General features: G+C 47.6%; 1 protein-coding gene across 1 annotated transcript in view; it reads left to right on the forward strand.

Annotated features, from left to right (window-relative positions):
• DOLPP1 (dolichyldiphosphatase 1) overlaps positions 1-12,630 on the forward strand; it is a 35,587-nt gene extending 22,957 nt beyond the window's left edge. Inside the window, exons 7-8 of the mRNA XM_088453520.1 lie at positions 3,189-3,278; positions 10,244-12,630. Coding sequence (XP_088309646.1) covers positions 3,189-3,278; positions 10,244-10,280 — 127 coding nt within the window. The 3' untranslated portion in view covers positions 10,281-12,630. The remainder of the gene's footprint in view (positions 1-3,188; positions 3,279-10,243) is intronic.
• The last annotated feature ends 215 nt before the right edge of the window (positions 12,631-12,845 follow it).

Consider the following 12,845-nt stretch of genomic DNA (forward strand, 5'->3'; position numbering starts at 1 on the left):
TAGTCTCTTCCCCAAGAGAGGTTTCTACTCCTGGTGAGCAGGGGGGCCCCCCTGAGGTGACCCTCCTGGCCTTCTGACTTTATCACACTATGGTGTTACAGTCCAACTCTGGAAATTCTGAAGCAACCTTCAGTGACTCTTTTGTCGGTGAAGTGGTCCTTCCAATTTGAGTACCTGTGTTCTCCGGTCTCCCTTCTTCCTCGTGGGAAGTGTTTCAATCGAGACCGAGATGCTTTCCTGCTGGTGGCTCCTGATTGCCCCAGATGTCAGGGGTACTTGGATTTTCGGAGTCTCTCCATTGATACTCCATTCCTGATGCTTCACTGCCCGGACCTGTTATCTCAGGGTCCTTGGTTTTGCCTTGGACCTGGGTCGCTTGTCTTTGACTGCGTCCCCTACAGTGGTCTTACGGCTTCCCTGGCTTTGTAATCGTTGGAATGATTAGAGCACATGGATCAACTTTTGCTGGGACCTACCACAAACTGTGGCAGTCATAATTTTTATGGTATTGTACCTGTCGATACAATCCTCCGGTGTCCAGGATTTCCTTATATTCTGGCATTCCTTCCAGCTGGCTTGGGTTGCACCCTCGGCCTGGCCTTCCTGTCAGTGCGAATCTCTACACTGTCAGTATGATTAAGATATGGAATTGCTCCGCTCTGGTATCCAGTTCATCCTTTGGAGTGTTTTCTGGATTATTCCTCCATTTGTCCTCCCTATTGGTTCTTCGTTCCCTCCGGGGACGGTCTATGGATCCGCTGGTTGTGATGGCCATTACATGGTCTATTGCTTAGGCTCTCTCTTTCTCTCAGGGTGTTTATATCACCCAGATGAGTGTCGGAATTGGGAGCGTTCTCATGTGGCTCCCTCTTCTGGAGGGCATCATGTCAGGGTGTGAGTTGCTCTCACCCTGTGTTTCTTCTTAGTGATTTTTAGGTTCCATATTATTCTGGAACTTATGATACGGCCTTTCAGTCCCCAGTCCTCTCGGCTGGTGTGGCCTCATTGACTGACTGTGGTCCGGCCTCTTTGGATTTATGTGATCCGTTCAGGTTCCTTACGGAAATCGGACTCCTTATTGGTGGTCTGAGATTTCTGGTTTTAACAGGAAAGGATGGACTGCCTATAGCCAGATGTTTGCTGGATGGCCTCGTATGTCTTCTTCAGGGGCCTCCGTTGGGTAGGCCTTTCTGTTGTTGATGCTTGTTTTTTCTCAGGCCATGTAACCCTCGTTGACGGCTTGCTGTGGCGCCTTGGCTGTGTTGCCTTACTAGGTGGCCACGTGGTCTTCTGTCCACACCTTTTTTTAAGGTTCTAGGCATTGGTTTCCTTTGCCTCTCAGGATGCTTCCTTTTTTGGCGACGGATTCTCCTCTCAGCACAGGAGCGTCCCCACCCTTGGTTGAACTGCTTTGGGACATCCCCAAGGTCAACCCTGTGGACCCCCTATGGACCCTGAAGTAGAAAACAAGAGCTATGGTAAGAACTTACTTTTGTTATCTCTGTTTCTACGAAGTCCATAGGGTCCACAGGGCGCCCGCCCTGATGCACCTGGCTTCATATGGGCTGTGTTACTGGTCACCGGTTTCCTGTCTCCTTTTCTGTGAGTATGGTTCTTGAGTGTTCCAGTTTTCTCTCCTCCTCCGGCCTTTGGCTACTTACAAACTGAGGTGCCTCTGGCTGGGGGTGGGGTTATAGGGAGAGTGGTCCCAAGTGCATCCTGGGAGCTAAAAGCTTTAACTGCGTGGTGCCTATGGACTTCGTAGAAACAGAGATAACAAAGGTAAGATCTTACCATATCTCTTGTTTTTTGTTTGTTTCTTTCTGTTCTCTCACGTGGGCTTAGATAATGGCAGACTGCTCTCTGCAGACATGGAGTATAAGGGTGGGCATGGGACCATGAACAAGTGATTTAAATTTAAAGCGCCAGCACACCTCTTGCATTCACTATACCCTAACACCTAATAGTCTTACACTTCTTCTAGATCAGCTCTATATTTTATCACTTTATTTTATAGGTATGTGGTCGGGCCGGTTTTTACTGTATATTCTATAGTGCAGACAGGATGTTACTTGAATGTGGGGCCAGATTAACAATGGGGTGGATGGGAGTACATTTCCAGGCTTCCATATAAAAACTGGCCCATCCTCATGACAGCATGATGATGAGCAGCTATCCAGCTGGCCACAGGGTTGGCCATAAAGTATTACAATTGTATTTCTATTTTGCTCAAATAATGGTGGAGTGTTTCTACTTCAATATGGTTAGGGAGACATTGGATCTGTTAGTGTAGGGGATGTACACACTCATATGGCACTGGCCACAGTTTCCATCAAGTCCCATTACCCCTCTCATTTGCCGTATTGGCAGCTTGCGGAGTTGTTTTTTTTTATCCGCCTCCCCTCTCCTACAAGCCCCGCACTGGCTCCCCTTACTTTTTTAGAACCAATTTAAAGGTTCTCACACTCGCTTACAAAATCCCTCACCCTTTCCTCTCCCATTTACATCTCGGACCTAGTCTCCCTTCACCCTCTTCATTCAACAAATGCATGCCACCTCTCATGCCAATTGATTACTTCCTCTCCTTCCTCCCAAGATTTTGCCCGCGCTGCTGCCCACATTTGGAACTCTCTACCTCTACCCATCAGTCTCGCTACAATCCTTCAAACTGTCTCTCAAGACCCATTACTTCATCAAAACCTTCCAGCTCTCATCTTAACTTGCTGCTACATATTCCTTCCTCCCTGCCCACCTCATCTGTGTCACACCTATTTGTCTGCTCCTCCCCTTTAGAATGTAAGCTCTTACGAGCAGGACCCTCTTGTGCTTCTCGTTCTCTACTTTCATCTACTTCTTACTCCCCACTAGGGCACCTAACACTTGGTTGCTTTGCTCTGTTGCTTATCTGGGTGTTATGGTCGCTAATGTAGCAATGTATATTCTCCATATCCTTGTCATGTATTGTATTGTATTGTATTGTACTGTAAGTCACTGGTCAGCTGATCTGTTTGTACTTTGTAAGGCGCTGCGGAACACTTGTGGCACCATATAAATGATTAATAATTTATCTCAGACCTATTGTTATTACAGAAATAGTTGTCTCTTATGTTTTATCTTCTCTCCCACATTCCCTGGGCGTTTGTTCCAAGCAACTGCTACACTACACTTCTGTCTCTTGTGATCCGCAGGCCAATCTCCGAATTTTTTCTCATTCGTGATACCAGTCTAATTCCCAACATCTTGTGGTTTGAATACACAGTAACCAGATCAGAAGCCAGGTGAGTATGCAGAGGGCACTGCTAGTATTGGGGGCGAGAGGTCTACGTTTGGGAATTTCCGTTCTTCTAGTTCGGGAGTGGCTGAGACTCAAGGCGTCCTACCTCCTATTAACCAACCCCCTTACACAGTATGCGGTGGTAGCCGTCATGGAAATGACCATACCTTCTGTGGCTTCTTCACTTGTAGTGTTCTATGAAGATAGCTTTTAGTTTATTTTAAGGTGGCCATATAAGCACATATGATATTTTTTAACCAAATTGAACCCAACCATCTCATAACGTGCTGTATCTTATCAGACAAACCTAAGAATGATGTTCCTTGCAGCCATGCAGTATCTGGCCGTCTTAAACACAGTGTGTGTGTGACTTGCCACATATTAGGTGCCCCATTAAATCGCCATATCATGTGTATTGACTCCATAATAATGCCCAGTTTGTAAAACTGACCAATTGGTGTGTACAAAAGAATAGCCTTTATCCATGTTTCCCCTTATCACTTGTCCTGACTTTGATAAGAAGTCTTGATTCAGAGGTGGACGCAGCGCCAATGTTTGCACAGTTGAGCGATTATTTGTTACTGTGCATAAAGTCCTGGAAATCCCTACGGCGCATGCATGGCACTGAATGTACGCAGAGACCGCGGCTGCTCGTGGGATCGCTCCCATTTCAGCTGGTAGCGTAAAGCCATAGGCGTTACTGGGCCGTTTCTGGGAAGAGGACTGAAGTGAATGCAAAGCGGGCTGCGTTATGGGAGTGTCGCGGGCAAGTACGCGTGTTCTCAAATACAAATCCACAACCACAGAGGCCATGTTTATAGAATTTTGCACTGCAACAGCCATAGGCGTCATAAGTGTCGATGGTGCGTGCAATGGTGTACCACCGATGGTGGAGTGTTTACGGCCGCTGGCGGAGCTGCGCTGTCCGCGAGCATTGATGGTGGATGTCTCAGGCTGAAATTTGCATATTACTGTTGCTGCGACTCCGCAAACAATATATGTATGTGTGTGTATATGTATGTGTATATATATATATATATATATATATATATATATATATATATATATATATATTCATTTCTCCTTCATCCACTAGGGGACACTGGAGCTTCATGACAGTGGGGTATAGACGGTGGGTTGAGTTGAGCCTGGCACTTTAAAAATCTACAAGTGTGACTGGCTCCTCCCCCTCTATGCCCCATCAACCCCAGTTTGTAGAATGTGCCCGAGTAGAGCCGGTGCACAGGGGCTGTCTCCAGCCCTTATATTAATTTTTATATAGATAAAAGAATCAAAGTCATCAGCAAGAGGACAGGCAGACTGTTAGCTGTGACAGTCTGCCTGCATCGTGGGAGCCGCCAGAGAGGGGACCACACGGCTACTGCAGCCTGTGTCCGGTCACCCTATGGAGGGGAGGCTGCTTTAGGCAGTTAGGAGTCATCAGACTCAGCGGGGCCCGCCACAGCTACCACTGGCTTGTGTCCGGGTCCCCGCTCTCCCCTCACTGCCCAGCGCTCTGGCCGCAGCAGCCCGGTGAGTAGCACACCTCTCCTGACTAGCAGGAGAGGTGAAAATAACTGCTGGGTCTGAAAACAGCGCGCGGCTGTCAGTGCCACGCTGGTGTTGTGATAGAACACCGGCGCTGGCTGTTAGGTAGGCGCGCTCACTGCAGTCCTGCCTCTGCGTGCCGGTGCTTGTGTAAAAGGCACCGGCACGGTTATCACTGGCGGCGGTCGTGCCGCTGGCCCCCGCTGTCAGTGCGGGGACAGAGAACGTCCCACTGTATAAGTGTATGCCGCGCGCATACAAAGCGGCGGCCATTAGGAGGAAGAGCTTATGGGTCCCTCCTCCTCTTCCTCCTTCACTGCCTGGGCTAGTTTGGCGCGCTCTGAACGGGAGTGGCGCCTCAGAGAGACTGCAGGCACTGAGCGGAGGGGGAGAGGAGAAGACTGAGAGCAGTGGAAGCAGCTTCTACAGGGGGTCTGTAAATACAGAAGGTGGTTTTAACTACTTTCTGGTCCTATTGACTGCTCCTCCCTTATATGCCTGTCTGCCCCTGTTACTGAGTTGCATTATTCTTGAAATTCTGCTCCTCCTATACTGCTCTGCCTGCAATTTGAGTAGCATTATTATTGAAATTCTGCTCCTCCCTTATTGCTCTGTCTGCTCCCATACTTGAGTAGCATTATTATTGTAATTCTGCTTCTCCCTATACTTCTTCTGCATTCCTGAATTGTATGTGGTGCTTGTCTGTGAGTACATGATGACATCCAGGACAGAAAAAACTGCATCACAAAAGCTGTTTGCCTGCACTAAGTGCAGGAAGAAGTTTACCCATGCTCGCTCCGAAGGGTCTTCCCTGTGCGAGACGTGTGAAGCAGACAGTGCTAACACGCAGTCTGTCACTCCCTCCTTCATAAATAGTTTGGCCGGGGTCATGGCGGACCTTTCTTCTGAATTAGCCGCTTCCCGTAGGGAACGGGAGTCTGCCAGAGATCTACCTGGCACATCTCACCCTTCTTTTCTAGCAGAACCAGCGTGGGCTCAGAATTTAGTCCGCTCTGTGAATAGCCTTGCTCAAGCGATGGGTTCTGCGTCTAAAGCTCCTGAAGCTACGGTAAGTCGCTCATCTAAAAAGAGGGCTCTTCCGGCGGTTCTCCAGTCGGATGAGGATTCGGCAGCGGATCACTCGGCTCAGGAGGAAGGGGAGATGCTGGACGAATCAGACGTAGAGACTTACTCACAAGAACCTGAGGCATTGCAAGGTATTGACGCACTCATTCTAGCGGTAAGGGAAGTTCTTAAGATTTCTGGCCAGGAAGCTCCAGAATCGTTAGAAGACTCCTTATTTGCCAGGTCACAGAAGATGGCCGTCACATTCCCTGTTTCTCTCCAGTTGGATGAACAGATGACGGCAGCCTGGCAGAATCCGGACCGTAAATTCCAGATTCCTAAGCGTTTTTTTCTCTCTCTACCCATTTCCTGCGGAAAATAGGAAGAGGTGGGAGACCCCGCCACCTGTGGATTCTTCGGTTTCTCGGTTGTCAAAGAAGACCACGTTACCTGTTCCAGGAGCTACTACATTGAAGGAAACCTCAGAGCGGAGATTAGAAACCACTTTGAAATCCATTTATACGGCCGCAGGTGCACTTCTCCGGCCGGCCTTGGTAGGATCTTGGGTCAACAAGGCTGTGGAAAAGTGGGCGGAACAATTGACTGAGGGTCTTAGATCCAGCACTCCGCGGGCAGATCTGATTACCTTGGCAGAACATATTCAGGAGTCTGCTGTATACTTAGGAGACGCCTCCAGAGATATCGGCCAGGTAGGCGCTAGGATTTCTGCTTCAGCGGTCTCTGCTCGCCGGGCACTTTGGCTTCGTGCCTGGCAAGCGGATGCGGAGTCAAAAAGAGCAGTGGAAGCTCTTCCTTTCACAGGCGATATTTTATTTGGTCCAGAGCTGGACAAATGGATCTCGCTGGCCACTGGAGGTAAGAGTACTTTTCTACCTTCATCAGCACCTCCTCCGCGTCGCTCGTTTAGGGGACCTTCCTTTCGTTCCTTTCGAGCATCGGCAAGATTTCAGGGACGATCGCGAGGTTCGTCTTCAGCGGGGCGAGGAGGCCGTGCTAGAGGACGTCAAGCAAATATTGGCCGCCGTCCAGATCCCAAGCCAGCAGACAAGCCTGTGGCATGACGGGCTCCCATCCCATCTCGGAAATCCGAAGGTGGGGGCTCGCCTCCAGCGTTTCTCGGAGGTTTGGAGACGGACTTCTCCAGACACTTGGGTTCGAAATCTGGTATCTCAAGGGTATTTTACAACAGGTTTGCCCGTCGATCCCTTGAAGCAACTAATTTTGCGTCAAGCGATCGAGAAACTTTTGCTGGCCGAGGTCCTTGTGGCGGTTCCCACTGCACAAAGACAACAAGGGTTTTACTCAAACCTTTTTGTGGTTCCGAAACCAGATGGGTCAGTCAGACCCATTCTGAATCTGAAATCCTTGAACCAGTATCTTTCATTTCACAGGTTCAAGATGGAATCTCTCCATTCTGTCATTGCGGGACTAGAGGCAGAAGAGTTTCTGGTGTCGATAGATATCAAGGACGCCTATCTGCATGTCCCAATTTGGGTTCCTCACCAGGCTTTCCTCAGATTTGCCATCAGGGAAGCTCATTTCCAGTTTCAGGCCCTGCCATTCGGTCTCTCGTCAGCTCCCAGGGTATTCACCAAAGTGATGGCCGTCATGGTGTCTCACTTGCGCTCTCGGGGGGTGACGATAGTTCCGTACCTAGACGATTTACTCATCAAGGCTCCGACGGCAGAAGTCCTTTTACACCAAGTGTCCCTTACACATCAGATTCTCATTCAACATGGATGGATTGTGAACTTCCAGAAGTCTCAGTTGATGCCGTCCCAGAGACTTCAGTTCCTAGGAATGATTCTAGACACTGTTCTGCTTCGTATATTCTTGCCAAGGGACAAGGCCATAGCCATACAGGAGCTGGTTCGTCTAGTGCTCAGACCCAGGAAAGTATCTGTGCATCTTTGCATCCGTCTCCTGGGGAAAATGGTGGCTTCCTTCGAGGCCATCCATTTCGGCAGATTTCACTCCAGAATATTTCAACTGGATCTTCTGTCTCAGTGGTCCGGGTCCCACCTACAGATGCATCGGCTGGTGCGTCTGTCTCCCCGGACCCGCATATCCTTGCTCTGGTGGCTTCGGACGGAGCATCTGTTAGCGGGTCGGCGCTTCGGAATTTGGAATTGGACCTTGGTCACCACGGACGCCAGCCTCCGCGGATGGGGAGCGGTGGTTCTGGACAATCACTTCCAGGGGCTTTGGTAGCAGCAGGAGTCCCTCTTACCAATCAATGTTCTCGAACTGCGGGCAGTCTACAGAGCTTTGATACAGGCTACTCCTCTGTTACGAGGACTTCCGGTTCGGATACAATCCGACAACGCCACGGCAGTGGCATACATAAATCGCCAAGGGGGAACCCGCAGTCGGATGGCAATGAGAGAAGCCAGTCGCATCCTTCTGTGGGCAGAAAGACACATAGGGGTCATTTCCGCAGTGTTTATTCCGGGGGTCGACAACTGGGAAGCGGACTACCTCAGTCGTCAGGATCTTCATCCCGGGGAGTGGTCCCTTCATCCCGAGGTCTTTCATCAACTGGTTTGCAGATGGGGGAAGCCACAGATAGACCTGATGGCATCTCGGATAAATCATCAACTACCCCTTTACTGCTCCAGGACCATGGATCCGGCAGCGGTGGGAGCGGATGCTTTACTGATCCCTTGGCCGTACAGCCTTGTGTACCTGTTCCCACCGTTTCCGCTCCTCCCTCGGATTCTCAAGCGGATCAAACGAGAGTCGTCCACCGTCATCCTAGTGGCTCCGGATTGGCCTCGTCGGGTTTGGTACTCCGATCTTTTATTCCTTCTGGCAGACGAACCTTGGCATCTTCCGCTACGATCGGACCTTCTACAACAGGGTCCATGTGTGTACCCGGATTTACGGCGGCTTCGTTTAACGGCGTGGCTATTGAGACCGCCATCCTAAGAAGCCATGGAGTTCCTAGGTCGGTCATTCCTACCATGCTTAGGGCTAGAAAACCGGTAACATCAGCGCATTATCTTCGCATTTGGAGGGCTTATATCTCCTGGTGTGAAGGTCGTGGATCCTCCACTTCCTCTTTTCATTTACCACGTCTTCTTCTTTTTCTTCAAAAAGGCCTCGATGCGGGGTTACGCTTGGGATCGCTTAAAGTGCAGATTTCTGCTCTTTCTATTTTTTTCCAGCGTCGCCTAGCTCTGATTCCGGAGGTTCAGACCTTTTTTCAAGGGGTACGTAGTGCTAGCGTTGTCGGACTCTTCTGGGGATTCTCACTCCTTGGATGTGGTTCGGGCACTTCGCATTTATGTGTCCCGTACTGAGGGGCTACGTAAATCAGAGGCTCTATTCGTCCTTTATGATGCTAATCGGCGTGGCTGGCCTGCGTCTAAACAAACTTTGGCCAGGTGGATTCGTCTGACTATTCGTCAGGCATATGTTGCTTCTGCTCGACCACCGCCGGTATCCATTTCTGCGCATTCTACGCGCTCTGTGGGTACTTCTTGGGCGGCACGTAGAGGTGTCTCGGCTTCACAGCTTTGTAGGGCAGCGACGTGGTCTTCGGTTCATACTTTTGTACGTTTCTACAGATTTTACACTTTTGCGGCTTCTGCTTCAAATTTTGGTCGTAGTGTCTTGCAGGGCGTTCAGCACTCTCCCCCCCAGGAGGGTAGCTTTGGGACGTCCCCACTGTCATGAAGCTCCAGTGTCCCCTAGTGGATGAAGGAGAAAACAGGATTTTGGTACTTACCGTTAAATCCATTTCTCCGATTCCACAGGGGACACTGGACGCCCACCCAGTGCTTCTTGCCTGTTCTCAGTTACTTGTTCTGCTTCAGTTCTGTTGCAGTTTTGTCTGTTTTTATTGTGTGACTGTTTATCACTGCAGCCTGCTGTGTTCTTGCAGTGTGTCAGTATGTTGGATGTTTCTTTTCCTGTTCTCCTTCTCTGTTCTTCAGTCTGTTCTCCGTCTCCTCTCGGGCTCAGTTCTTTAAAACTGGGGTTGATGGGGCATAGAGGGGGAGGAGCCAGTCACACTTGTAGATTTTTAAAGTGCCAGGCTCAACTCAACCCACCGTCTATACCCCACTGTCATGAAGCTCCAGTGTCCCCTGTGGAATCGGAGAAATGGATTTAACGGTAAGAACCAAAATCCTGTTATATATAAAATGTGTGTGTGTATATATATATAGTGTGTGTGTGTATGTATATATATATATATGTGTGTGTGTGTGTGTGTGTGTGTGTGTGTGTGTATATATATATATATATGTGTGTGTGTGTATAATTATTTTTTTATTATATAATTTATTTTTTTAACTTTTTGTTTTCCTCCACCATTTAATTCTCCTTCAGGAGCAGACAACGTAAACTCGGCACTAAGCTTCAGTGAGCCTGTGACAAACTGACAGTGAGGTATGTTGGGAAGCTACATGATATTATGGAAAGGAACTGAAGCCAGTACAGACTATGGCGCACTGAAGAACATTTAAACTGACGGACCAAAAGAGAGAGAGAGAGAGAGAGGCCTTCTTCACTTGGTTTACGATGCCTGTCTTGCCAGCGGCCCTCCTCTGCATGTCAGGACTGAGGCCAATCAACGCTCTCAAATGCACGCTGTCCAATGATCCTTCTCTGATCGCTCAATTGACAGAAGACGGATTGATGGAGGGGATTTTTTTTTTTTCTTTGGCTCCCCGCCCCCCTTTCCTTTTTCAGATGATCAAATGAAATCTAAATTCCAGCAAAAAAAAAAAAAAAAATACCCTTTTTTTAATAGCATGAGTAACCCACCTTTTTATTTATTTATATATTTTTAAAAATAAATTGCAGCTAATAAGTATGGGGTGGACAATGCGTTGAATGTCGGCGACTTTCGGACATTTTTTTTTTTTCTCTTTTATCTTAAACTCTGTTGACCCGGCGCTATAACAATATTCGCATGGCTGGCCAAGCTTTGTCGGTGATTTAGTGATATTGCCCCTTGGGCCTCAGCTGTGCTCCCCGAGGTGCCTGTTGACGATCGACGGCTGGAGGGCTGAAAGCGATTCCTGTTGCACTTTGAACAAGATTTCAATTAAGGACTACAAATAACCCTTTTAACACTAGTGATTTATTATTATTATTTTTTAATTATTATTATTGTTTGTGTGAAAGTGGGTGGAAAGTGGGACTAATTTCTTCCAGATTTACTGGTCAAGCCCCATGGAAAGGATCATTTCTGCAGGAAGTAGGGAGCGTATCCAGCTCGGTGGACTCTCCAGTTGTTCACCTTTGACCTTGCCTAGCACGGGTTTAGCTATGTCTCCATTGATTTTTGTACTTTTGGGGAAAGTTATATTTAGTTTTCATAACAAATCTAACATTGAATAACAGCCTGGAATTATCAGAAATAAAACTCCTATTAAACTCTCTGCCATTATGGCAGAAATCTTAGTAAATCTCGCTGGAGTGGATGCATTAGACGGCACTGTACTACTTTTTCCCTTTAACAAAGCTGGACTATAACTCTGTCAGGTGATACTGGAATTAGAACTCCCCATTTTTTTTAATTTTTTTTTGGAGGGGAGGGGTTGTTTTCCCGTTTGCCAAAGTATTATTTTTGGCTACATATTGCCAGTATTGCAGATGAAGACTACAGTCGTGGGTACACAACTACAGTAAAATAAGTGACATTTCCGCTCTATGCTCCTTAAGGGCAACCTGCAAATAGACCGCTCAAAAAGGAGAAAAGACCTTTGGGTAATACAACTGATGTGGCACCTCTTTAAGCCCATGCCCTTCCCACTGGGCAATATCTTCAGTATGTGAAGCACTAGAGAGAGCCTCACTCAAATAGTAAGCGGGGCGAGATAGACTTCTGGGTAATCGAGTTACCTTTGCTTGGAGTGGTTTGGTTAAGACAGTGGTTCTCGAACTCTGTCCTTCAGATGCCAAACAGTTGGCGTTTTGCAGGTCACCTAGCAGGTCCACAGGCACTGCCACACTTTTAAAGCTCCACAGGTGGAGCTAATTATTTTCCTTAGGAGACCTGGAAAATATGCACTGTTTTGGGGTCCTGAGCACCGAGTTTCACGTTCAGTGAAAGTGGGAATGTCCAGACGGCTGGCTTTACATCGGCAACCTAGACAGTGTAAACTCAGCTGAATTACCACTGTGAATGCATGCATATGACACAATGCATCCTAACTGTTCTGTGTGATCCCAACCAAGTGACGTCACCTGCAGCTGTAGTTTTAATGTAATCTGTCACATGTTTGTTTTTAAGGAGGAAGTGATGTCTCCTAAGCACAGCGTATGATCTAAGTGTTAGGATATTGCGTTCTTTTTGAATCGCGCGGAAAGGGCTTAAGGTAGGCAGATCTTAATATCTGCTTTTTATATTGTTGCATTGCAACGCTTGTCTCTAAATGATACGTATTGGATATATGAATAGCAAGAGCTTGCACAGATGAGATCGTTACTTTTCCTACTGTGGACTGCATGGTAATGCTCCCGAAATTCACCCCCCACAATGCGCTAATAGGAGGCAATTTTGGTAATCAATATGCAGTTGGGGGTACCAGTCGTCCTTGTTCAGCTGCATAGTACAGCCCAGCATCCATACTGTGGTGGCTGTATGGTGTCCTAACTTTACGTTGATCTACCACTGGCTCTTGGCTCCAAATCGTCACTCTTGTTTGTTTTGTTCAAGTGTGAGTGTAATGAATTGAAACATGAGTTATTTTTATTTTAAAATAAAAACGATGCAAAATACTGAATAATGTTTTTAATTTATTTTTACCCTAAAATGTCTTAAAAAAAAAAAAGTGTTCCCTCAACATAGTGATTTCCAGCCATGAGGCTCCTCACCGGGAAAACAGGATGTGCTAATGTCCAAGAGGTTTATTTAAGCTAGGAATCCACTATACAATTTTCTGTTAGATATCTGTCCAATCTGGCTGGTTAGAATGAAAAC

Source organism: Taudactylus pleione, unplaced genomic scaffold (assembly GCF_031769625.1).
Source record: "Taudactylus pleione unplaced genomic scaffold, aTauple2 ptg000579l, whole genome shotgun sequence".
In the NCBI taxonomy this organism is placed as follows: domain Eukaryota; kingdom Metazoa; phylum Chordata; class Amphibia; order Anura; family Myobatrachidae; genus Taudactylus; species Taudactylus pleione.